The sequence below is a fragment of the Mobula birostris genome, chromosome X, assembly GCF_030028105.1.
Source record: "Mobula birostris isolate sMobBir1 chromosome X, sMobBir1.hap1, whole genome shotgun sequence".
NCBI classification, from domain to species: domain Eukaryota; kingdom Metazoa; phylum Chordata; class Chondrichthyes; order Myliobatiformes; family Myliobatidae; genus Mobula; species Mobula birostris.
Window position 1 is genome coordinate 73,614,478 of NC_092402.1, and position 27,915 is coordinate 73,642,392.

At 43.8% G+C, this 27,915-nt stretch overlaps 1 protein-coding gene across 3 annotated transcripts in view; it reads right to left on the minus strand.

Moving 5' to 3' along the window:
* Positions 1 to 800: 800 nt before the first annotated feature.
* The window catches only part of cyb561 (cytochrome b561), a 28,943-nt gene continuing 1,828 nt past the window's right edge, over positions 801 to 27,915 (minus strand). For 2 of the 3 annotated variants that reach the window (XM_072249508.1, XM_072249507.1), the window contains exons 2-6: positions 22,223 to 22,454; positions 14,358 to 14,456; positions 12,864 to 12,967; positions 9,154 to 9,311; positions 801 to 7,911 (exon numbers count right to left, since the gene is read on the minus strand). In XM_072249508.1, coding sequence (XP_072105609.1) covers positions 7,710 to 7,911; positions 9,154 to 9,311; positions 12,864 to 12,967; positions 14,358 to 14,456; positions 22,223 to 22,430 — 771 coding nt within the window. In that variant the 5' untranslated portion in view covers positions 22,431 to 22,454 and the 3' untranslated portion in view covers positions 801 to 7,709. The remainder of the gene's footprint in view (positions 7,912 to 9,153; positions 9,312 to 12,863; positions 12,968 to 14,357; positions 14,457 to 22,222; positions 22,455 to 27,915) is intronic. The other variant, XM_072249509.1, reaches the window with a different exon arrangement.

Sequence of the window (27,915 nt, forward strand, 5' to 3'; positions counted from 1 at the left end):
CAAGGCATTTTTGCACACAGAACTGACGCTCACTGGATGTTATTTTTTTTCTTATCACACCAATCTCTGTAAACTCTATGTGAAAATCCCAGGAGGACAGCAGTTTCTGAGATACTCAAACCACCCTGCCTGGCACCAACAATCATTCCACATTGCTTCCCCATTCTGATGCTTGGTCTGAACAACAACTGAAACTCTTGACCATGTCGGCATGCTTTTATGCATTGAGTTGCTGCCACATGATTGGCTGATTAGATATTTGCATCAATGTGCAGGTGTACAGATGTACGCAATGAAGTGGCCAATGAGTGTATATCTACCATGAGGGAGTAGGTACAGGAGCCTGAAGACCCACAGTCAATGTCTTAGGAACAACCTCTTCCACTCCACCAACAGGTTTCTGAATAGTCCATAAAGCCATGAAGATGATCTCATTATTCATCTTTTGCATTATTTATTGATTTTGTAGCTGATAGTAATATTTATGTCCTGCACTGTACTGCTGCCACAAAACATCAATTTTCACAACATATGTCGGTGATAATAAAATCTCTCCCACTCGTCCAACGTGACTTTGGCAGAGTTTCAAGCGAGGTCTCAGGTGGAACTGTAAACAGGGTGTCCAAGAATACTAATGGTACTCAATCAGAAACTTCCGTGCAGAGGCCTGGTTGCACCAGGTCCCATGTTTTAATGGCTACTGACAGTGATGGCACAACAGGAGGCAGCTCCCCTGGGCTGTAAGAAGTCCAAACAAAAGGCTTTAACCAGATCTCAGGAGGAAACACGCAGCACACAGATTCTTTTGTGTTGCAACATTTACTTAAGACGATAATAATATTACATGGAACAAAGTACACAAGTTCTAAACCAATAGACATACATCTGCAGCTAAAACTGTACATGGAAAGATAAACAAATACTAAGAATCCAATTTTTTTGCAGCCTGCTGAAACCTGCACTGCTCCTTCCTGGTATTAGACATTTAAGACAAAAGTAGACATACTGCCTGCAAAATCACTTGGCTATATTACCAGAGCTGAACCCAGTGAGCGAGTTCTATGAATTACAGGCAAACTGTTGAAACCCTCTCATTGCTGATGTGTATCCTCTGCTTCTAAAACCTGGAACCTCACAAAAGTATCAACACTTTTTTAAAAACTGCACAAACAGGACAGTCAGAAATGGCATGTAACTTAGCCTAGAAAATACAGTAGTCAGTCAACTGGTCAAGCAATGTCTGTGAAGATGGTGAGGGATTTGGCCTTTCAATCCCAGGCCCTTTATTAGTGGATCTGTGCTTGAAGCAGTCTTGTTTTCTCCACAGCTGCTGTACAGTAAATCTCCCTTCACGCAGTACCTGCAAATGCTACAGGAGCAAATCCAGAGACACAAGAGATTCAGCAGATGCTGGAAATCTTGAGCAATACACACAAAATGCTAACTCAGCAGGTCAGGTAGCATCTATGGAGGGGAATAAACAGGTGATATTTTAGGCCAAGCCTCTTCATTAGGAGTCTGAAGTCTTGACTGTTTATTTCCCTCCATAGATGCCACATGGCACTCTGACTTCCTCCAGCATTGTCTGGGTGGTGTTAATCCAGGTTGGGTTAAATACCAACCCATTAACCACGTTCAGAGCAAGACCAGCAGCAGTGTAAAGCTCCCTCCACACTGCCCACCAAATCCCTTTAAATTAAATAAACTAAATTAAATCCTATTAAATTAAAATAATCCCATTTTAAATTAACATGGCGATGTGGGGATAATTGCAGAGGAGCGGATGCAATTTTGTTGGGATGTCAAAAACAGGGCTGTACAGCGCTAGAGTCACACTTCACCTTCATTACACTGTGGGATTTCATCGCGCCCCTCGACTTGCGCATGTGTTAAGACTCCTTGGTATGTGTTTCAGGTGGGTTATTGACGTCGCTACATGGACCGTCTCTTTTTGGAACATGATTTGCATCAGCTTGTCGGTGAAGTGCGGTTAGGGTGCCCTGAGGACGGTCCTCCACACTCCCAGTGGATGGGATTTATGGATCTCCTGTTGAGCTCTTTGGTCTCCCTGTGGAGAAAGCAGACTCCGGCCTTGTCTTCCTGAACCTAAAACCGTTCCTCTCTCCACAGTCGCTGCCTGCCCTGATGAGCAATTCCATGAGCCCTGCTTTCACTTTTGAACCACTTGCCCCGCTCTTGGAGATGTGCAAAAGGGAGCAACAGAAAATACGGAAAATAATTCCTGTTTTTCAAGCAGATGGTTTCCTCAATTCCAAGTCATTGGGTGTATTTAAGGCAGAGATTGATAGGTATCTGAGTAGCCAGGGCATCAAAGGTTATGGTGAGATGGCGGGGGAGTGGGACTAAATGGGAGAATGGATCAGCTCATGATAAAATGGCGGAGCAGACTCGATGAGCCGAATAGTCAACTTGCTCCTTTGTCTTATGGTCTTATGGACCTAGGCCTTCACTTCTCCAGGACTGCCTGAAGTCCTTAAATTTCCCAGGAGAAAAATAAAAGGGCATTTAAAAATTAAAAAACATTGGAGCTGGAGAATATTCAACAGCTCAAACAGACACCTTGGTCGGCACGGATATCGAGCCTGTTTCTGTGCTATATAATTTCACAATTATTCATTTCAAGTCATTTACCTTGGTAAGACTGAAATGGAATGGATTTATCTGATGGTCAGTAGTGCAAACGGAATACTCAATGGCAGGAATCATTGTTAAAAAAAAATCACTAGGAATATGTAACACAAGATCAGGATCATGGGAATGTCTTCAGTATTTTCAAAGATCAGCAAAAGAAGGTGTTCAATAATATCTCTCACACAAGCCCAAAGGATCCAAAATTCATGGACGTACATGTGGGATCAGAACCAGATTCACACCACTGACCACTTTACCCAGATGTTGTGATAGCAAAGGGGCAGCTAGAATGTGGATTCCCATTTACAGGGGCACAGAGTTGGGCAAATTTGGCCCTCTAAAGAAAATTAGCACCAACAAAAATGATATAAAGCAACACATAAGTGTTTGGAATATGTGTACCAAATAACACTGGACAACAATTTTTTTTCAAAAGTGTTGCTTCCTCAGAATTGTTTTTTGTTTATGATAGACTGCTTGACAATGAACACAAATATAATTTCAGACTACTTGTATCATGTAGGAATTTGGAGAAACAACAAATTAACTTTTATTGAATATAATGTGTTTAATTGCATAAAGGTGCTGATGCTTTGCAATAGTTCAACTAAGTTAAAAATATTTTGTTGCCCTGGTATCTTTTCTCCATGACCGCAATATCCTGGTGAAACCTTTCACCATGCTCGTCACTAACAGCACCAAGACTTGCAGGAAAGAAGTCTAAGTGGGAATGCAGAAAATGAATCTTTAGTGACATGTTGCATTTCATGGTTTTATATGCTTGAAGCATGCTTTCAACCAGCTGCATGTAGTTTGGTGCTCTGTAGATGCCGAGAAAAATTTCAACAGCTTCCTTGAATGCCTTCCATGTGATTTTCTCCAGTCCCACTAGAAATTCTTCAAATTGCCTGTTTGATTTGTGGACCAACAAAAATGCTTTGCTTAATCTTGGCATCAGTTATTCTGGGAAGCATCTGTCTCAAATATCAAAATCCTTCACAGAAATTTTTGTGCCTGGTGACAGCAAATTCCATCTTTACAGTCCTGAGCAAGAGGATTCGAGTACAGGAGCAGGGAGGTACTACTGCAGTAGTACAAGGCCTTGGTGAGACCACACCTGGAGTATTGTGTGCAGTTTTGGTCCCCTAATCTGAGGAAAGACATCCTTACCATAGAGGGGGGTACAAAGAAGGTTCACCAGATTGATTCCTGGGATGGCAGGACTTTCATATGATGAAAGACTGGATGAACTAGGCTTATACTCGTCGGAATTTAGAAGATTGAGGGGGGACCTTATTGAAACGTATAAAATCCTAAAGGGATTGGACAGACTAGATGCAGGATGATTGTGCCCGATGTTGGGGAAGTCCACAACGAGGGGTCACAGTTTGAGGATAAAGGGGAAGCCTTTTAGGACCAAGATGAGGAAAAACTTCTCCACACAGAGAGTGGTGAATCTTTGGAATTCTCTGCCACAGGAAACAGTTGAGGCCAGTTCATTGGCTATATTTAAGAGGGAGTTAGATATGGCCCTTGTGGCTACAGGGATCAGGGGGTATGGAGGGAAGGCTGGTATAGGGTTCTGAGTTGGATGATCAGCCATGATCATACTGAATGGTGGTGCAGGCTCGAAGGGCTGAATGGCCTACTCCGGCACCTATTTTCTATGAACCCAATAATTATTACTAAAACCTGTCCTGCCATGCAGCAGTTGCGCTGCCTAAGCATGCCCACGCCTGAACAAGATAGGAAATTTTCCAGCTTACATTGCAGGCAACATTTTGATTGACTTGAATTATGAATTGAAATAATAAACATAAGCTTTTTAAAAAAAATGGTGCATGATAGGGAAATCTCATGGTGATTTTCATGATCAGTAGCCCAAAGTTCATAAGATACACCTAAAGGTATTCAGGAAGCAAAATCTTTGTTGTCCAGTGTAATATGGAAATCAAAATAAGTTATAAACGTAGATTGGTGCAACATCCACGAGCAGTCTGTCCAGCACAGTTGAATCTGGAGGTGGTGATGATGGTGATGAAGTGTTTATTGAAGGAGCAGACCAAGAAGGGCTTAGTTCAGATGTTTTGTTAGAAATTGAAGGACATCAGGAGGAAGAATCTGCCCAGCCTTCAGACGAAGCTGATATTCCATCCACTAGCCAGGATCCTCCTCCTAGTTCAGCTGATGCTGCCATCACACAACCTAAACCTTTGGGAAGAGTACAACTTTATCCACAGATGGGGAGAATTGCAGCTCGAGGGTGACAATTCATTAGCCGAAGAGGTATGAACCTTTCAATGGGAGGAAGAAGAGGCATAAACAGAGGAAATCATAGTTGAAGAACATGTACCTATGTGAAGCATATTGATCTCTAGTCATTGGTTTGGCTCCTTGTTAAATAAAACAAATTTTTGAACTTCCAACAATTGTGGGTTCCTGTCCTGTTAGTCTTTTTCCATGGAAAAATAAAATGCTTTCCTTTTTTAAAAAAAAGTTAGATTGTAGCTTTGAAATTGCAGACTGTAACATGGAGACAGCAAGCTGTTGGTCTCCCCTCTCGTCTATTGCAGGAGTGATACCTCTCTCTCCCACTCTCGTGAGGGAGCGGGCCTGTTGAGACGTCGAAGTGCTGGGATGGACAGTGGTTTTTGATGGACTCATGGCTACTGGGGGCTTTACTGCTTGGTGGGGTTGTGAGGGGTGATGCTTTTGCCGGAGCAAGTGGGGGGAGAGTTAATGCTTTTGCTGCTGCTTGTGCTTGGGAGGGGGAGGGGGCTTTGAGGATCTTATGTTTCTGTCATACAGTCTTTGTTTTTATTTCTTTCTCTCTGTTTTGTCGATGTCTGCGAAGAGCAAGGATTCCAGGTTGTATACTATATACATTTTCTGCTATTAAATTGAACCATTGATTTGGTACACATATTCCAAGCACACATTACGTATTGCTCCATATTATTTGTCTTTGTGCTGATTTTCTTTGAATAAAGTTGAGTCCACAGGCGAGAAGACACCAACAGATCTTCCTGCATCCGGTGCCATTTAACTCTCCTGCCTGCCTCAGGGCTGGCTCACTGAACAATGTGACTGGCCTCATAATAGGCATCCGTCTTGCAGGGCAGCAGAGGGCAGGCACAGGTAGTCTGGGAAGGAGGTGGAGGAGGCGATAGACGGAGGGGTTGAGGAAGGGGAAAAATAGATGAAGTGGTAAAAAGAGAGGTAGGGGAAAAGAGGTGGGGAAAAGAGGTGGGGAAGAGAGGGAAGGGGTGCAAGAAAAATGGAGGGGGAAGAGAAAGGATAGTAGTGTAGAGAGGGGGCGTTATTAGAGAACTGGCTTGAGGTTGGCATCATCTGCATGAGAACTGGTCCCACATCATTTTCTAAGTTAATGACCTAGGATTAATTGGAGGGAGAGTCTCCTGGGATCAATGAGGTCTCTGTTTATATGTCAGGCTGTGTGTGTGTTTCATTGAGCTGCAAGCCAGGGGCTGCCCAGGAACAGAGCATGATTCCTCACCAATCCCTCAGCAAACTGTGCAGAAAAAAAATTGACAAGTGATAATGTCTCTCGACAAGAGTGTGTCACTTGCAGCAGTCTTAAATCAATGTGGTAACCTTCACCACCTCAGGCTGGGTGAGTGGGCAGATGCAGTTTAATGTGGATAAATGTGAGGTTATCCACTTTGGTGGTAAGAACAGGAAGGCAGATTATTATCTAAATGGAGTCAAGTTAGGAAAAGGGGAAGTACAACGACATCTAGGTGTTCTTGTACGTCTGTCACTGAAAGCAAGCATGCAAGTACAGCAGGCAGTGAAGAAAGCTAATGGCATGCTGGCCTTCATAACAAGGGGAATTGAGTATAAGAGCAAAGAGGTCCTTCTGCAGCTGTACAGGGCCCTGGTGAGACCACACCTGGAGTACTGTGTGCAGTTTTAGTCTCCAAATTTGAGGAAGGACATTCTTGCTATTGAGGGAGTGCAGCTTAGGTTCACAAGGTTAATTCCCGGGATGGCGGGACTGTCATATGTCGAAAGATTGGAGCGACTGGGCTTGTATACTCTGCAATTTAGAAGGCTGAGAGGGGATCTTATTGAAACATATAAGATTATTAAGGGATTGGACACGCTGGAGGCAGGAAGCACGTTCCCGCTGATGGGTGAGTCCAGAACCAGAGGCCACAGTTTAAGAATAAGGGGTAGGCCATTTAGAACGGAGTTGAGGAAAAACTTTTTCACCCAGAGAGTGGTGGATATATGGAATGCTCTGCCCCAGAAGGCTGTGGAGGCCAAGTCTCTGGATCTTTCAAAAAAGAGATGGATAGAGCTCTTAAAGATAGTGGAATCAAAGGTTATGAGGATAAGGCAGGAACTGGATACTGATTGTGGATGATCAGCCATGATCACAGTAAATGGTGGTGCTGGCTCGAAGGGCCGAATGGCCTACTCCTGCACCTATTGTCTATTGTCTCAGGAGACCCCAAGCAGAATGCTGGATAGTTTCTTTGGAACCACGGTCGAAGTCAACCATCTCCCTGGGCACCAGGGTGAATATGTCGCTGTGGCTGGTGCTAGGATGACAGGGCTCCTTCACTTCAGCTTCACACCGTTCCACAAGCCTGAAATCAAGGACACCTCCTCCAGCCCCTCCCTTACAACACTGGTGTGCCAGTGTTGCTGCAACCCAGGCTTGTCCGCCACTTCCAACTCGGTGGCATTGAAGGTGGCACAACACGTGCCCACAGAGAGCTAATTGAAGACTGGCAGCAGGGTGGACAAATGACTCAAGCAGGAAGTTGTGCATGTGGCCAGAAAGGAGATGCAGAGTATCACTGCCCCATTCAGTGACCCAAACTGCAACCTGGCTGTACAGAAAATGGACAACTTGGCATTTAGGAAGAAAGTCAAGTGTGGACATCATGAACCAACAAACAACACAGATGTTAACGGACTTGCTGCATTTTTCTGTTGCTTTCATACATGTGCACACACTCATTCACACAGCAACACCACATTGTTATGACTTTTTAACTCCACGCTCTCAATTTGATCATTGACCTTCACTGGCTCGGCACTGGGTCGGGACTTCCTTCCTCAGTCAGGGTTTTGAAGTGCAGGGACAGGGCCTCTTCCTCGGGGCTCGCTGAACGTTTCCACTCGTTGCGGGTCAGTATGTAAGTGACCAGAAACCCGAAGCAAACCAGCACCAGCCCCAGGGTGTTCGCCAGGATTCCTTGGGGGTCAAACTTAGAGTATGTGTCTCTGCAAGGGAAACAATTAAATTTTGATCCTTAATCATGAAAAACTGGTTCGTAGGAACAAAACCAGGATCAGTATAGATTGGGTGCTTACATTTTGCCACTGGTTCAGCAGCTAGTGGGCCTGTATGTTTCTATGATACTGTCTGGTAGAGAGCTTTTTACTCTGGTTGCTTCAACCCAAGGCTTCTTCCCCCAGATCACCCCACTCCAATGTCCCTGCATCATACATTGTTCTCTTTCTCATGGATAATTGGAAGGCAAGCAGAGTTATAATTACCCAGTGTCTAAACTCTCCATCTCAGCACCAACAACTCCACAAATGAGAAACTGGCAGAGAAAATGAAGAAACCTTCACAACAATGGAAATTCTTAGGGTAGGGATGGTTGGTGTATTGGTGTACTGTTGGCCAGAACTATCCTATGGATATCCCAGTGAAACAATGAGTGAAGAGAGAGTCACACAAATTTCATGTATGAATGGGTTAATCTGGGTTAGATCATGCTGGCAGTCCATTTCTAGGTGAGGTCACACCCAGTGGAAAATTGGGCACGTGCATACAGAGCTCACCGTGGCATTGTCTGATACAATATCGGCAGTGAGGACAATCACTTTCCCCTCACCACTCACTCCCCTCCTCACCAACACAAGTTGGAGCTCCAGGTTCACCATAAGAAAACAAGGGGTGTATTTCTCTGAAAGTACAGCTGCAACAAATGCATTGATCAAACACACTGCGTGACTCTGAGAATCGTTAAACCTGAGTGTATAAGTGGGTAATTGTCCAGTCGCTGGAGCTCCATTCACAGTCAGCTGAAGCCACAATACAGGTAGATGGAGCCAATCATATGAGATCCAGGTCATATTTTAAATTAAATCAAAATGTATATTCTGTACAAGTGAGGAACTTTACATTTTCTTCATTTAATCTGCCTTACTGAAGGGTTTGCTCCTCCTTGGGTTGGGGAGTAGGGGTAGCCCCACCCTGGCCAGTGGTCACAAGGACAAGATGGGGGAATGGGAGACCCTCCCCCTTGTAGTTGGGTTCTGATTGCTTGTAGCTGGTTCAGAGAAGCAACTCCCCTGGGGTGATGCTGTGGAAAACCTTGCATTCACCAGTACTGTGGAACTCAGTTAAATATCTCTTCTCTGGAACTGTTGGCCCTGAGGTGATTGCAACATTGAGCTAAGCTGAACCTGTGACTCCTACCTTATTTAACTAACACGAGTCCCACTGACTCTTACCTGACAGAAAAGAACAGCTTCTCTGTGATCCCGATCAGGCAAGTGCCAATAGACAGAATAAAAAGTGCCAGGCCAAAGTACACGTGGAAGGGGTAGTAGATAGTCCGCAGTGAGTAGGTCACGCCAGGAAACAGGAAGAAGGCCAGTCCCATAACCCACTGCAAAAGAAGAGTCAGTGAAAGATATTTTATATTTTAACCTAACACTGACTTGTCATAATAACTCGTCAGAACTCTATCAGAGTCAGTCACTGAAGAAATAGAAGTGATTTCTGTTGTCTTAATCTGATTGCTTTAAAATTCTCTGTATTCTCACAACTATCTGCTTGTCTTCCAGAACATATTATTTGTACATGAATCTCCATACTTTCTTGCATTTGCTGAATTTTCTGTTTTTTAAAATTATTTAATGATAACAACGTCAGGCCTTATTGCCCTTGAGAAATTGGAGGTGAGATGCCTCCTGAAACCACTTGAGCCTGGTGAAGGTGCTGGGAGTTCCGGGATTTAGACACAGAGATGATACAGGAACAATGATCTGATCTGGATCAGGATAGTATATGACAACAACAGGAGCCTGTACATGCACTTGCTGCCCTTGCCTTACCTGGTGATGGGTTTGGAAGGTGTTATTGGAACAGGCTGTACAAGGAACTGCAATGCATTTTGTACATGGTACACAATACAGCCACACTGCAGCAGCGGTGAAGGGAATGAAAGGTTAGGGAGGTTGACGGGGTGTTGATCAAGCATGTTCCCTTGTTCTGGATAATAGAATTTCTTGACAGCTGTTGGAGCTGCACTCATCCAGGCAAGTGGTGGGTCAGAGGTTGGGTATTCTAGAGCGAATCACTCACTGGACAATACCCTACCTCTGACCCACTCTTGCAGAGGTGGGTAAGTATATGTCACTGGTCCGACTCAGTTTCTATTCAGTGAAGTCCCCCAAGACACTGATGGTGTGAAGCCTTGCTGAAAGTACTCACACTGAATGTCAGGGTAGGTGGTTAGTTTGTCATTTATTGGAACAAGTCACTATCTGGCACATTTGAATATTACCTGCCACATACCACAGATATAGACTAATTATTGAGCAATATTGCAACCAGCAGCAAAGGTGGACTTGGGGAATCACGAAGGGTGGCTATAGAGAGATTGTTGCTGTGCAAGGACAAGGGCCTGGGGAGGTGCCAGTTAGTTGAATGGCTTTCCAAGCCTGCTTGTTTGGTACCAGCTTTAAAGACACAGTTTCCCTGGAAAACCCAGTGGCAAATCTCCCTGGTGCGTAATAGCCTAACCTCTCCTGTGTGCACAACATCACCTGGATTGCCCACCCCATGGAAATTATTGTAATAGATGCAGCACAGCCTTCCAGTTACACCAACATCCTACAAATGAAATAAATAATCTTCAATCCCTATATGATTGTATCCACATTTGTAAGTCCTTCTGCACTGACTTCACTCCATGGGGTGAATTGCTAGTGCAGTGGATAACATGGGGCAGAGTTTGGAGTCCAATTCCCATGTCATCTGTTCGGAGTCTGTACATCCTTCCCATGGAATGTGTGGGTTTTCTCCAGGAGCTCTGGTTTCCTCCCACAGTCCAAAGACGTACTAGGAAGATTAATTGGTCATTGTAAATTGTCCCGTGATTAGGCAAAGTTTAAATTTGGGATTGCTGAGCAGTGCCAGGGCCCATTATGTGCTGTATCTCAATAAATTGATAAATAAATAACTGTGGTGGCCTGGTACCTCTTCACAGCCCTCTGTGGCTGCTAGCCATGAGAACACTGGTAAACTGTGCACTAGCATGCAATAGCCTGAGGAGGGATGTTGCCCTACTAGTTCCATACACACCCTGCTCAACCTCCACAATCCAATTCAACCTGAACAAAGGAATATTGAGGTTCAAATCTCCAGCGCCCTGAAAGTATCCACACAAGCTGATAGAGTTTAAAACATGCCATTGGCGGTTGATGCACTGAATTCATGAGTCAGGACGTTACGTTGCAGCTTTATAAAATTCTGGTTAGGTTGCATCCAGAGTATTGGATTCAATTCTTGTTGTCCCAATACAGGAAGGATGTGGAGGCTTTGGAGAGGGTTACCAGGATGCAGCCAAGATTAGAGGGCATGAGTTGTAAGGAGAGGTTGGACAAACTAGAGCCATTTTCTCTCAGGCAGAAGAGAGGCAAGGAGACCTGATATAAAGTTTATAAAATGATATATGGCATAGGTTGAGAAGACAGCTTGTATAATTTTCCCCAGAGTCGAAATGTCTAATACTGGAGAGCATGCATTTGAGGTAAGATGGTGAGAGGGTAAACACTCAAAGGACAAGTGTGGGGCAAGTTTTTAAACACAGAGTGGTGGCTGCTTAAAATAGGCAGCCAGGGATGTTGGTGGAGGCAGATATTACAGAGGCAAATAAAATACATAAATATGCAGAGAATGGAGGGATATGGACCACGTGCAGATTATGTGTCATTTGATTAATTAGTTCAGCACAACATTGTGCTGTACTGTTCTATGTTCCATGCTCCATGTTTACCCTACAGTTAACACACATCCTGACCGACATCCAGAACTGCAGTGCCACAGCATGTCAAAATTTCCACATGCTGGAGTAATTCCATCACTATTTGCTCAATGACCTTATCTCAATCAAGGAGGGGATGATAATATTGAGATTGAGGTTTGGACACACAGAGTTAAATAGTATATTGTTTTAAATGGAAAAAAAAAACACAATAATGGAAGGTGTGAGGATTGTAGTCAACAAGAAACAGTTGAGCATGTACTGGTGAGGTGTCCAAGATATAATCAAGAGAGGGGATGGTTGATTTTCCTCAAGAATACTTGTCTTTTTTATAGAATTTGCTGCAAATATATAGGACTTAGATATCCTGACCCACACTCCAGCTCAGAAGGTGGCAGTAATGCACCTTAAAGCTGTTTGCCAACCGCCATAAAACCTCAGAAGAAAAAGAAGACGACTTTATCTCAAACTATTCTTCCTGGCTTTTCACCGAGTACAGCACCAAGCTGTATTCATGTTTAGATCTGGGCTTAAATCATGTGTGTGCCTGAAAGCTCACCATGTCCAACTATGACAATTGCTTTCAAGTTCAGCATGTAAGAATATTGAGGTGCAATCTAAATGATCAAGCTTACCCATTGGATCGCCAATATCCATAATCAGTCTCTTCCTGATAGTCATCCACCTCATGTGACTGACAAGCTCACATGCCGACTTCTGAGCTGTATTAAAGCTCTGCCTAGTGCAATGTTTAAGCATTGCCCCTACATGATAGACACTGCGCTTCTTCCCTCTTATGAGAGAAACAAATCCTTATAAGCTATCATAGTTACACACATAAATGCATAGTCAGGATTTTCAGCGCTTAGTTTGCAAGAACAGGTCTTGTGCGAGATGGACATTTCTAGCAATGTATCCATTTTAAAATCAAACTTTTGCCACACTACCAATTTAACATGCCGCTTAAGACATCAAAGATCATCCGGGTCCGTATCCCTTAATGCCATATTCCCTAACAAATCGACCAATGCAAGTTAAGACAGTTCCCTCTCAGCCTCAATCTCAAACATTTCTGGAAGAGGGGTTCTTGATGTCAAGGTGATCCTCCTCACATTGGAGCACCTAAGGGTGACCACCCCAAAGGACAGGGTGGTCCAATGATGGACCTACCTGTAAGCAGAAGAGAATGATGATGGAGAGGCCACACCAGCTGTGAAGGCTGTACAGGTCGGGGATATTATTCGCTGCATGGAAATCAAACACAGCGACTGCACCTAGGAGTGGGAAAACACAAAGAACACTTGCAGTGTTACAGCAGTGAACAACCACAACCGATGCCCTGGTCACCAACCCCAGTTACCCCTACCAAGGGCAAGCTCCTTCAAACCACTGACCCTCTCCCAATAAAGCTCCAGGCCAGGTCACCAATCCAAAACTCGGACATCCCTGAGTGCTTGAGCAGAGCCCAACTGCTGCCTGACACTGTCTATATCTACCATATCCCTTCACTGACCCACAATAACTTGGCACCGGAAGAAGATAGCGCCAGCAAACAAGGCTACCAAAGGCGTCATCCTCAAGGTGGATCACAGAGCAACTTCTTTCACTTCTTTTAACTCCTCTTTTTATTTCAGATGTGATTCTGCTACTGTTGGAGCCTGTTATCTACATTCTGGCAGTATGTTTTTGGGTCAACCGGGTGATCTGGCACTTAGTTGTCTCCAAGAGGGTTCCACGAGGCTGTGAGCAAAGCGTGCAGCATGGAGGCCGAGAAGCCTGGAGACCGGGCAGGAGCCCATGATCGAACTCCACTTCTCGCTGATCTCACCGATTAAAGTGCCGAGGAAAACCAAAATCATCAAGGCCAGTGCAGAGACGAGCGAGCCTTCAAAGACATCTACAAGCCTTTCGCTTGCTGTTGCCGGAGGAGGTCTACATGTGATGGCCTCTCTTTCCTTCTCGCTCACTGCTCCCAGGAGAGGTCTTTGCATTCGAATGATCTCTCTCTCTCTCTTCCTTGTTGCTGTTGGAGGGTGGTGCCGGAGCAAAGCTTAATTGATGTGGTTTGTGGATTGTGGACTCAAATTCACATTTATGATGTGCTCCAGTTTCTGGTCATTCCTTCTTTTTGCTGCTAGTTTAGGTGATTTTAAATCGGGGCAGCCTGCAGATAACGAACACTGAACTGAATTATGCCTTTAAATGTTGTGTTTAATAGCCTGTGTTTTTGGCTCTTTTTTTGTTGCAGCTTGCGCGATATTTTTTTGCGCGTGGGGGGAGTTGATCTCTTTTCTTGAATGGGTTCCATGGCTCTTTGTTTCGTGGCTGTCTGTGGGAAGATGAATTTCACAGTTGTATACTGCATACATACTTTGATAATAAATGTACTTTGTATCTTTTAATATGAAGTGTCTGATTCAGGCCCATTAATGATTCCGGCAGAGGGACTACAAAATTAAAAGCAAAAACATTTTACAGCATCTATAAAAAAGTCACGCAATTTAGAAACCATTCTACCTTCCCAGTGGGTTTTCTCCATTTCCCCTGTGTCACCCTCACTCATTCCTGCCTCCCTCACCCTTTCATTGGCACATGCCCCTACTCTTGGGGCACGCTCCCATTCCCATTGCATGCCACTGCAGATCTCTGCCGCCACAGACTCACCTACAATGGTGGCCACTAGTGCAATCAGATGGATGAATGCATGAAGCAGCTTCAGTGTGGTTTTACCCTCGTTTCTGAGTGTTCTGTACACCAGGATTGCTGCAAGAGAGACACTCGGTTAGTGGCGATGTTCAGAGGGTGTGATGTGTTGCAGAGTAAAGCTTGCACCTATGGTGACTTTCATGGTTTTTTGTTCGAGGAGAAACTCAAAGGGAGACCCAAATATGACCAATAGCCAAACACCAACAAAGGGGACGTGGATACACTCTCTTCTCACTGGCTCTTCTCTCCACCACTGTGTCCAAGTTAAACTGTATGGCACAAGACTCTTGGTAAAGTAGCAACATCTGGGGTGAACACAAGGGATTCTGCAGATGCAGGAAATCCAGAGCAAAACACACACAAAATGCTGGGGGCACCCAGCAGGTTAGGTAGCATCTATGGAAATGAGCTGAGAGGTAATGTTGCAACTATATAGGACCCTGGTCAGACCCCACTTGAGTACTGTGCTCAGTTCTGGTCACCTCACTACAGGAAGGATGTGGAAACCATAGAAAGGATGCAGAGGAGATCTAGAAGGATGTTGCCTGGATTGGGGAGTATGCCTTATGAGAATAGGTTGAGTGAACTTGGCCTTTTTTCCTTAGAGTGACGGAGGATGAGAGATGACCTGACAGAGGTGTATAAGATGATGAGAGGCATTGATCATGTGGATAGTCAGAGGCTTTTCCCCAGGGCTGAAATGGCTGTCACAAGAGGGCACAGTTTTAAGTTGCTTGGAAGTAAGTACAGAGGAGATGTCAGGGGTAAGTTTTTTTACGCAGAGAGTGGTGAGTGCGTGGAATGGGCTGCCGGCAACAGTGGTGGAGGCGGATATGATAGGGTCTTTTAAGATACGCCTGGATCGGTACATGGAGCTTAGAAAAATAGAGGGCTATGGGTAACCCTAGTAATTTCTAAGGTAGGGACATGTTTGGCACAGCATTGTGGGCCGAAGGGCCTGTATTGTGCTGTAGGTTTTCTATGTTTCTATAAATAAACAGTCAATGTTTCAGGCTGAGACCCTTTTTTTCAGGACTGGAAAGGAAGGGGGAAGTTGCCGTAATAAAAAAGGTTGGGAGGGGAAGGGAAGGAGAACTAGCTAGCTAGAAGGTGATAGATGAAGCCAGGTCGGTGGGAATGGCTGGAGAAGGAAGAATCTGGTCGGAGAGGAAAGGAGGAGGGTCATCAGGGGGAGGTGATAGGCGGGTGAGGAGAAGAGGTAAGAGGCCAGAGTGGGGAATAGAAGAGAAGAGGTGAGTGGTAGAATCTGTGGGGAATTGATGGAAAATTGTGGTTACAGGGAAATTTGGTGAGGAATTAGAATCTCTAAAAGCTGGCATGGTCAGGGTCTCTCTCTCTCTCTCTCTCTCTCTCTCTCTCTAACGTAATGACATATAGAAGTAGCTTTTATTAATTATGCCAGCTACACAGAGGAGAGAAAATCTCCCACCTGATCCCAACAACCAGGGACTGAGATCCCAGGGATGCTTTCACTCTGGGACTTTGCACTATGGTCTGCGACTAGAGACGGGAGTTGGTGAAGGAGGGCAGTAGTTTGTTTTGAGACATGGTTTCAGAGGACAGCCCCAGCTTCAATCAAAGAAGGGAAAGCTCTCAGTCTATAGTTCCATCAAGTGCACCCGTGCTCCCCCCCCCACCCCAACAGGCCATAAACTGAGTGAGTACCATTGATTAATGTTTATCCTTGAGACATAAATGAAAAAGCACAATTATACTGATTGTACGTCAAACCGTCTTCCTTTTTACAAGCAAATAAAATTGAATTCAGTTAGCTTAAGGCTACAAACTGACCTGGTTTCCTATTCCTCACGTCTGGATATCGTCACAGTCAGCAGACCAAGCCATCTAATAGCTCATTTAGCATTCCCAGATTGAATGGAAACCTCATTAAAGGCAACAGCCCCAAGGCAATACCAGACCTGTGCTGGGTTAGCAGACACTTCTCATCAACAGACAAGGCCTGCCTGGGTTTATTGCTGAGCTCCAGGGTGCAGACAGTATGTGTGTCTCTTCCTACTGTAATGTAGACAGTGATGGTGGCAGAGATTTAACCTGATAGTTAGTCTCAGGTCTCAGCCTGCTGTGAAGCACTCACAAAGTCTACTGATGGGCTCAGATTCATTGCCTGACTTTGGTCTCACTGAGCTTGTAGGCACACAGTAACAGTTGCATCCATTTATAATAATTGCATTCTTAAAATACTGAAATGCTTCACAGAAATATTATCAGGGGAAAAAGGCACAAGGGAAATTGGAGGTCAGGTTATCTAAAGCGTGTTCAAAGACAGAGCATCTCAGTGAGTGTGGAGAGATGAGGAAGCAAAGGAGTTTGGCAAGGGAATTTTGGAGCATAGAGCTAGTGGGCATTAGTAATTCTTAAGACAGAAGGGGTGCATCTTTAAATCTAGCACTTGGGAACTGCTAGAAAGCTGCAACCCTACAAAATGCTGAAATCATAAACCAATGGTGACAGCCAGAAATGTTGATGACAAGAGGCACTAGCCCCAATGTTATCAGTGCTCACACAAGGTGTTCTCATTGGCCATTGAACAAGGGCCCATGGAAGAATAGGCAGTCAAATTAATGAAAGGAAATTGTTTAATATGGATGGAAATAACATAAAAACAGACAGAAACTAAAGACAGCTGAATAAAGTATCAATTTATAAAGAAGACTAGCCCAATTGAATATAATGTAGGCAGCATTATGCATTGCAATCTGTTAGACTAGGCAAATCAAAATGGCAAACTGATCTTGAACAAGGGTTCATAGACTGCAAACAACAGGAATTCTGCAGATGCTGGAAATTCAAGCAACACACATCAAAGTTGCTGGTGAACGCAGCAGGCCAGGCAGCATCTCTAGGAAGAGGTACAGTCGACGTTTCAGGCCGAGACCTCATCCTCTTCGTCAGGATGAGGTCTCGGTCTGAAATGTTGACTGTACCTCTTCCTAGAGATGCTGCCTGGCCTGCTGCGTTCACCAGCAACTTTGATGTGTGTTGTTCATAGACTGCATACATTTTGTCAATCCACAAGACACAAGACTACTTGAGATTCTGTCTCATTTGGTAGAACAGAGTTAATAGGTGATATTATGAAAATGACTCAGGGAGATGTGATCAGAATATGGTATAAATTTTAGTATTCAGCAAGTAAGATCAACTGCATCGGCTCGAGGAGCAAGCTAACCAAGGCCATTGGATCAAACGGTATAGAGTCATAGGACACTATAGCACAAAAACAGGCCATTTGGCCCATTTAATCATGTGAAACCATTAATCAGGCTAGTTCCATTGACCTGCGGCCTCCATACCCAATCCATCCATGTACCTATCCAAAGGTCTCTTAAGCGCTGAAGCCTTTTCTGGCAGCTCATTCCACACTCTCACCACCCTTTGAGTGAAGAAGTTTCCCCTTCATGTTCCCCTTAAACATTTCACCTTTTACTCTTAACCCATGACCTCTAGTGCTAGCCTCACCCAACTTCAGTGGGAAAAGCCTGCTTGCATTTCTCACATTTATAACCGCACACAATACTCCAAATTAGGCCTCACCAATGCCTTGTACAACTTCAACATAACATCCCAATGGTGGTGACAATTCTTAAAGAAATATTTCATAATTTTCAAAGAATGCAACTTTTGTTGAGAAAACTCCAGAGGACAAATGATCCTACCCTATAACCCCCATTCCCCGTCCCCTATCAACTCCTAACTCCCATCTCCTATTTTTTTCTGCAGACTCTACCTTATCCACTGACCTTGCCTGTTTGCTCTTGATTTGATTGCTGAGTGTATATAGTATTGATATCTGATGACCTTACCTGGGATCTGAATCAGATCAGCCCATTCTCCACCACCATAAGAATATCCGCCAGGGTCAAGTAGCAAGCCAACAACACATATGGCCTCCAGTAAAGTTCACTTTCGAACAGCCTGGTTAGTCTACATTCATTTTCTGGTAATCAATAGGACAATGGAATATTTCAAAGGGAAGTATGGACGCAACAGGTAAGATTCCTGATGTTAACCTGCTCCATTCAGAATCACTGAGAGCAGTGATAACACTGGGGAAAAATGATTTTGCTTCCTGAATACTTTTGTGTATCTTATGGATTCTTGGCTGCTGTTCATGAAAATCACCATGAAATTCTCCTATCACGCACCTTTTTTTTAAATTGCCTCTAATTGTTATTTTAATTCATAATTCAAGTCAGAATAACTGATGCCAAGATTAAGGAAGGCATTTTTGTTGGTCCACAAATCAGACCAATGACAGGCAATTCGAAGAACTTCTAGTGGGACCAAAGAAAATTGCATGGAAGGCATTCAAGGACATTGTTGAAAATTTTTTTGGCAACTACAGAGCACCAAACTACATGCAACTGGTTGACAATATGTTTCAAGCATACAAAACCATGAAGAGCAACATGAGATTCATTTTCTGCATTCCCATTTAGACTTTTTCCCTGTAAATCTTAGCACTGTCAGTGACGAGCATGGTAAAAGGTTTCACCAGGACATTGTGGTCATGAAGAAACAGTATCAGGGCAACTGGAATCCATCAATGCTGGCTGATTATTGTTGGACACTTAAGCAAGAAGCCTCAGACACAGAGTACAAATGAAAATCAACAAAACATTTTTATCTTAGTTAAACTACTGCAAAGCGTCAGCACCATTAAGCAATTAAACTCAATATATTCAATCAAAGTTAATTTCTTGTTTCTCCAAATTCTTATGTGATAAAAGTAGCCTGAAGTTATATTTATGTTCAGCTTCAAGCGGTCTATCATAACCAAAAAAAAATTCTGAAAAAAATTGTTGTCCAGTGTCAAGTCCTGGTCTACATCCTTCTTCTCTAATCTCCATCTGTGCAAGTCACCCAGTCCACCACCCCTAACAAATCCAAATCTACTTAGACACTGCACCCTTGACTCCCAACCTTCATATTCGTAACAGTGAATGTCACACATCTTATTCTCCCAAAATATGTTTGACTTCTTCAGAGATTCTTGAGAACATCAAAAAAAATCAAATATTACTTAATAAGTAAAATCTAACAAATATTCAGCAGATGTTAAAGTGAACACATGTAAGGAGAGTAACCCAGCAGGTATCCAGGGTGACACTGTGGTGCATCTGGGAGTGATGCTGCCTCACAGCTACTGTGAGCCAGGTTCAATCCTGACCTCGGGTGCTGCCTGTTTTGGGTTTGCACATTACATCTGTAACCAGGTGAGTCCTCCCTGACTGGTCCAGTTTCCTCGCACATCCCAAAGAGGTGCGGGTTGGTGGGTTAATTGGCTCCTCTCAATTTGCCCCGAGGTGAGAGGTAGATTCTGGAGGGGGTTGATGAGGATGCAGGGGGTACAAAGCAGGATTAGTGTAATTGCATGATTGATGGTCAGTGCAGACTCAATAGACCAAAGGGCTTGTTTCCTTGCTGTGTTGCTCTATTGAACATTCTTTCCTCTCCCCTCTTCCGCTGGACAGAAGATACAAAAGGCCGAAAGCATGTGCCACCAGGCTCAAGGTCAGCTTCTACCCGACTATAAAAGACTACGGAATTGCCCCTGAGTACAAGATGTAGGAACAGAATTAGACCATTTGGCCCATCGAGTCTGCTCTGCCATTCCATCATGGTTAATCCATTTTCCATCTCAATCCCATTTTCCTCCTATCTCCCCGTAACCTTTCAAGCCCTGAATTATCAAGAATCTATCAACCTCCGCCCTAAATACATTAATGACTGGGCCTGCACAGCCACCTGTGGCAGCGAATTCCACAGATTCACCACCCTCTGGTTAAAGAAATTCCTCCTCATCTCTAATCTAAGTAGAATCTCAGGCTGCTCCCTCTGGTCCTAGACTCTCCCACTACAGGAAACTCTCCCACTCCCCATCTACTTTATCTAGGCCTTTCTACATTAAATCAGTTTCAATGAGATCCCCCTACATTCTTCTAAATTCCAACGACTACAGACCCAGAGCCATCAACCGCTCCTCAGATATCCTAACCCTTTCAATCACAGAATAATTCTTATAAACCTTGGCAGAACCCTCTCCAACATCAGCATAATTTTTCTTAGATAAGGGGCACAAAACTGCTCATAATGCTGCAAGTGAGGCCTCACCAGTGCTCTTATAAAGCCTCAGCATTACATCTTTGCTCTTATATTCTAGTCCTCTCGAAATGGCATATTGTATTTGCCTTCCTCACCACTGACTCAACCTGCAAGTTAACCTTTAGAGAATCCTGCACAGGGACTCCCAAGACACTTTGCACCTTGGGTTTTGAATTTTCTGCCCATTTAGAACAGTCTAAGCTTGGTTCCTTCTACCAAAATGTCAGACTATACACTTCCTCACACTGTATTCCATCTGCCACTTCTTTGCACATTCTCCTAATCTGTCTAAGTCTGTCTTAACCTGTCTAGGTGGCCTCTCTGCTTCCCCAACACCACTGTCTCTCCACCTATCTTCATATCGTCTGCAAACTTGGTCACAAAGCCATCAATTCCATCATCCAAATCACTGACATTTTACGTAAAAAGAAGCTGTTCCATCGCAGACCCCTGTGGAACACCACTAGTCACTGGCAGCCAAGCGGAAAAGGCCATCCTTAACTCCCACTCTGCCTCCTGTCAATCAGCCACTGCTTTATCCATGCTAGTACCTTTCCTGTAATACCATGGGTTCTTATTTTGTTAAGCAGCCTTGTCTGTGGCAGCTTGTTAAAGGCTTTCTGAAAATCCAAGTACATAACATTCATTGATTCTCCTTTGTCTATTCTGCTTGTTACAGATTCGTCAGGAAAGAATTTCCCTTAAAGACCTCATCTTTAACAATCGACTCCAATGTATTCCCAACCACTGAGATCAGACTAACTGGCCATAATTTCTTTTCTTCTGCCTTTCCCCACTTCTTGAAGAGCAGAGTGACATTTGCAATTTTCCAGTCTCCTGGAACAATGCCAGGATCCAGTGACTCTTGAAAGATCATTTTTAATGCCTCCACAATCCCTTCAGCCACCTCTTTCAGAACACTGGGGTGTACACCATCTATACAAGGTGACTTATCTACCTTCAGACCTTTCTGTTTCCTAAGCACCTTTTCCTCAGTAATAGCAACTATCCTCACTTCTGCCCCAACACTCTTGAATTTCGAGCATACTGCTAGTGTCTTCCACAGTGAAGTCAGATACAAAATACTTATTTAGTTCATCCACCATTTCTTTGTCCCCATTACTACCCCTCCAGTGTCATTTTCCAGCAGTGCAATATCTACTCTCACCTCTTTTTTATTCTTTCTGAAAAAACTTCTGGTATCTCGACCTCACAGACTACCCTGTAATGACCTTGCACCTTACTGTTTACCTGCACTGCAGCTTCTCTGTAACTGTTACACTTTATTCTGCATTCTGTTATCATTTTACCTTGTTCTACCTCAATGCTCTGTTTGATTTGGTTTGTGTGAACAGTATGCATGATACTGTTATCATGGTACATGTGACAGTAATAAACCAAACCATATATCCTGAGCTCTGGATGGGGAGACTACTGCCCTAGGTCACACAGCAAGTCTGTGCAGTTTAGTAATTTTAATAAATGTTCAAGACTATAGATCACATCTCACTGTTTCATTCAATGATAAATTAGCCAGGTTGTGTTGTGATGCAGAGAGGTGATTGCCGCTGTCATCCTTGTCAGACTGATGGGCACATTTCATCAACTGCACAACCCTGCTTTGAACAAAGGCTAGTTGATGCATAACATGCAGAAAAAGAGAGTCTGGTACTCACCATCTCCATAGAGGAAGACCATTCCAATCACCATGCACAGAGGGTGGACATTGAATTGGTTAGCAGTTCCATCCCATGCAAAGCCTCCTTGATAGTGACCTAGCCATACACCAGTCATGATCACTGAAGCCAGCCCAAGGATCTGGGTCCCAGCTACCAACCAGTGCAGTCGGCCTCTGCAACATCCCTCCACCGAGTTGGCTTCCATCCCAGGTTTCTCGAGTCCACAGGCCTGTGGAAGAAATCATTACTGACCAAGCCGATTGAATGCTTGAAATTGTAACAGGAAGGGTTAATGAGGCAGCGTTTTTGATGGAGTCAATGAGGCTTTTGACCAGGTCCCACAGGGCAAGCTGGACAAATAAATAAATCCTCTGGGATCCAAGGGAGAGAGGAAAATCAGATCCAAAATCAGCACAGTCACAGGAAGCAAGGAGTTATTTTGTGACTGGAATGGAGCTACCAGCAAGGTCCTACAATGCTCAGTAGCGGGTCCCTTGCTGTTTGTAATATACATTAACGATGTAAACTTTACATATAGGGAGAAGGATAAAGAAGTTTGCTGATGATACAAAAATTGTCTATGTATTTGGCAATGAGGAGGAAAGCTACGGATATAGATGGTCTGGTCAGTAGGGCAGAAAGACGGGAAATGGAATTTAATCCAGAGAATATTGAGTTGATATATTTGGGGAGGATTAAGAAAGCAAGGGAATCCGCAATAAATACGCAGAAATGGAGTGTGGAGAAATGGGGGGACATTGTAGTGTACATCCACAAACCCATAAAGGTAGCAGAATAGGGTAATATGGCTGTTTTGGAACAAAAAGCACGTGTGGCACTTTCCTTAATAGGTAAGGCCCAGGGTATGAAAACATTGCATTTAGACTGGAACTGTAACCATAGCTCTGGCCATGTGACTTCATTGGAGCCTTTTTCCCTCTCCCTCTCCCTCCCTCCTCCACCCCCTTGCAGCCCCTGCTACTCTGTCTCAAATATTCCCTCTGTCCCATCCATCACTCTCTCTCTCTCTCTCGCCCAATTTGCAAACTTAAAACAAAGTTGTTTTCCTATTTGCCCAATTCTGAAATTTTAATTGTTTTTGTTTCCACAGATGCTGCTGCATATTTGGGGTCTCCTCTTGGTATCTTCCTTGTCAAGTCCCCAGAGGTTTGGACATGTTTAAATACCATCACCTGTCATCCCACTGAAATCCACCTAGAATAGGCCCAGCTTGTTTAACTTATGTTAGCCCCTTCATCCTAGACCTCAACTGAATCAAACTGCTCTGCATCATCCTCAATACAAATATTTTCCTTTCTTGACTGAAACTGCACGTAGTATGTGACATCTCTGCTACGGCTATTCGGGATCAGATTATTTGCCCTTGCAGAATTCACAAATCACCACCCAAAACTGAGATACAGAATGAATTCACTGTCACTGAACCTGTGAGAGAAAAAGTAAATCTTTACAGTTTTTTCTCAAATTGCAATTCTCGACCCATGTACAGATAACATGTTTTTGCCTTACAGAATATTGAAAACAGATAGGAATGTAACTGCCCCAACTTTTTAATGTGGGAGCTACCTGAACTGCCCGGTTATGCCAAGACTCCATGAATTTATGCTCCTATCTCTTTGCATTAAAGGATAACTTTCCATTTGCCTTCCAAACTGCTACCTGCATATGCTTCATTTCCATGCACAGTTGAAGTCAGAAGTTTACATACACCTTAGCCAAATACATTTAAACTCAGTTTTTCACGATTCCTGACATTTAATCCTAGAAAACATTCCCTGTCTTAGGTCAGTTAGGATCATATTTTAAGAATGTCATATGTCAGAATAATAGTAGAAAGAATGATTTATTTCAGTTTTTATTTCTTTCATCACTTTCTCAGTGGTTCAGAAGTTTACATACACTTTGTTAGTATTTGGTAGCATTGCCTTTAAATTGTTTAACTTGGGTCAAACGTTTTGGGTAGCCTTCCACAAGCTTCTCACAGTAAGCTGCTGGAATTTTCCATTCCTCCAGACAGAACTGGTGTAACTGAGTCAGGTTTGTAGGCCTCCTTCTCGCACATGCTTTTTCAGTTCTGCCCACAAATTTTCTATCGGATTGAGGTCAGAAAATGATGTCAAGTCTGGTTCATTCTTGGGAGCAATTTCCAAATGCCTGAAGGTACCACGTTCATCTGTACAAACAACAGTACACAAGTATAAACACCATGGGACCACGAAGCCGTCATACCGCTCAGGAAGTAGACGCATTCTGTCTCCTGGAGATGAACGTACTTTGGCGTAAAAAGTGCAAATCAATCCCAGAACAACAGCAAAGGACCTTGTGAAGATGCTGGAGGAAACAGGTAGACAAGTATCTATATCCACAGTAAAATGAGTCCTATATCGACATAACCTGAAAGGCTGCTCAGCAAGGAAGAAGCCACTGCTCCAAAAGCACCATTTTGAAAAAAGACAGACTACAGTTTGCAAGTGCACATGGGGACAAAGGTCTTACTTTCTGGAGAAATGTCCTCTGGTCTGATGAAACAAAAATTGAACTGTTTGGCCATAATGACCATCGTTATGTTTGGAGGAAAAAGGGTGAGGCTTGTAAGCTGAAGAACACCATCCCAACCGTGAAGCATGGGAGTGCTTTGCTGCAGGAGGGACTGCTGCACTTCACAAAATAGGTGGCATCATGAGGAAGGAAAATTATGTGGATATATTGAAGCAACATCTCAAGTCAGCAGCCAGGAAATTAAAGCTCGGTCGCAAATGGGTCTTCCAAATGGACAATGACCCCAAGCATACCTCCAAAGTTGTGGCAAAATTGCTTAAGGACAACAAAGTCAAGGTATTGGAGTGGCCATCACAAAGCCCTGATCTCAATCCGATAGAAGATTTGTGGGCAGAACTGAAAAAGTGTGTGCGAGAAGGAGGCCTACAAACCTGACTCAGTTACACCAGTTCTGTCTGGAGGAATGGAACAAAATTCCAGCAACTTACTGTGAGAAGCTTGTGGAAGGTTATCCAAAATATCTGACCCAAGTTAAACAATTTAAAGACAATGCTACCAAATACTAACAAAGTGTATGTAAACTTCTGACCCACTGGGAAAGTGATGAAAGAAATAAAAGTTGAAATAAATCATTCTCTCTACTATTATTCTGACATTTCACATTCTTAAAATAAAGTAGTGGTCCCAACTGACCTAAGACAGGGAATGTTTTCTAGGATTAAATGTCAGGAATCGTGAAAAACTGAGTTTAAATGTATTTGGCTAAGGTGTATGTAAACTTCTGACTTCAACTGTATGTTTCAGTTCAAAAGTCAGGAGGTTATGTTGCAACTTTATAAAACTCCAGTTAGGCCACATCTGGAGTATTGCACACAGTTCTGGTCGCCCCACCATTGGAAGGATGTTGAGGCTTTGGAGAGGGTGCAGAAGAGGTTTACAAGGATGCTGCCTGGTTTAGAGGGCATGCCGTAACAAGAGAGGCTGGATAAACTTGGGTTGTTTTCTCTAGAACGACGGAGGCTGAGGGGAGATCTGATAGAAGTTTATAAGATTATGAGAGGAATAGATAGAGTGGACAGAGAGTATCTGTTTCCCAGGGTTGACATGTCTAATACCAGAGGGCATGTTTTGAAGGTGAGGAAGGGTAGGTTCAAGGGGGGTGTGGGGGTTAAGCTTTTTACTCAGAGAGTGGTGGAGGACTGGAAAACACTGCCTGGTATGGTGGTAGAGGCAAATACATGAGACGCTTTTAAGAGACGTTTGGATAGGCACATTTATGTGAAGAAGATGGAGCGATATGGACATGGTGTAGGTAGGAGGGATTAGCGTTTGGGTGTTTATGATTTGCTTTTTAGCCGGTTCAGCACAACATTGTAGGCGGAATGGCCCGTCATATGCTGTACTCTTCTATGTTCTACTCTCAGAGCCCTGCAAACTGTTCTGTAGTTTCCCCACTTGAACAATATTCTACTCTTCTATTCAACTAAAGTGGATAACCTCTCATCTCCTCACATGAGGCTCTTTCTGCCAATATCTCCCTTGTATGCAAACCTATACATATAGAGTATGTCCCTTTGCAAACTTTTTTTATGTTGTGGTTATGTTGAGTTCTTCTCTATATTTTCATCCCCCAGTGTTACTGGGATATTTTTAGGGTTTTCTAACATGAAGACCGTTACAAGATGTTTGTCCACAATCTCTGCCAATTCCGTTTCCTACTATTAATTCTCAGTAATCTTCTCTACAGAAGTGACCTTTGCTCTAGCAATGTTTTTCATTTTTAAATACATGTAAGAGATCCTATTGTCTGGTTATTCTTTGTCATTCTCAAAACTGATTTTCATCCTCTGTTTTCTTAGTCATTCTTTATTAGTTGCTAAAATTTTTCCTGGCTTACCACTAATCTTTACCAACCTGAGATTCCACAGTCCACCGTCCACCATGGGAGTATTTATTTGTCAAGCAATATCACTGGGCTGTTTCTTGACATTTCTGGCGGCTCCCCTAGTTAATTATCATTCAACTAATCAGCAGCAGCTGAAATGGCTGTAATTTAGTTACCGTCTGGGAAAGGATTTGGAAGGAAACATCAACAGCATAGTTCTTGAAGAAAATAGTTTGGAGATTTGATTGGACACAGTTACACTTAATCCTTCGATAAAACTGACAGTGAAGGGGATATTAGTGTGAAACAATCCGGTAGTCAGAGAATTGGTGTCCTGTTGTTAAACAGGAGCAGTGGAGTCCACTGTTAATTATTGAAGTCAAGTTTCTGGCACTCCATTGCTGCAGAAATTAATCTGTACTCACAGCTAAGATGAAGAGCAGGGAGCAGCTTACAGAGCTAATCCTAACCCTAATGTATTCTCAAGGAAAAGGGAGGGAAGGAGGTTAAGTTCATATGGTGTCCTTCCTGGATTGTTGTTGTTCGTCCATCGCTGACGTCGATGAGGACCTCGACACCATAATGATGGTGTCGAGACTAGCGCATGATTTGGATTTAAGCGAGGGAGGGTTGTGCAGCGTCAGCCTCACTCTCTCTTCCCAATTCCCATCTGGGTCCAGTGGCAAGACAGCGTCTAGACGGCTGGAGATGGGACTAGGTGCAGTGGATGACCAGGACGCCTTCTGTATTCAGTTGTGTTCTACACGTTGCACAACGCTTGCAGAGACCGCCTTCTTGACCGTTGGACCTTCCATTGGTCTCGTCCGCTCAATTCGCCGGAGTCTGTCTTCACATGCTGGGATAGACAACTCTCTATCTCACCGAGGGTTTGAGACCCGTCGGCTACCCTCACCTGGTTTAGCCGGCTTGTCGAAGCCGTTGCCCGGGTGTGGCCGCTGTCGCATGCAAACAGCTACGGGGAGCCACAGGTGAGAGCTGAGTGCCAGGTGGGGACCAAAGGTGGACTTTCCGCCCTGAAAAGGATGCGACATGTTCCCCTACCAGAGGTGCTACCCCTCCCTGACACCCCATATACCTTCCTGGATAGAGAAGCTTGAAATGCCAGGCAGAACACTGCTGACAGTCACCCTCAGTGCCCCCATTTCAGTCCCCCATCCATGCAGTGTCCTCAAACTTGGAGTTCAGATCCTTCCCTCCAATCCCTCCCCCACATGAACCATCCCTCAAATGTACAGTTCCTCCACCCGAGTCCCAAGCCTTAGAG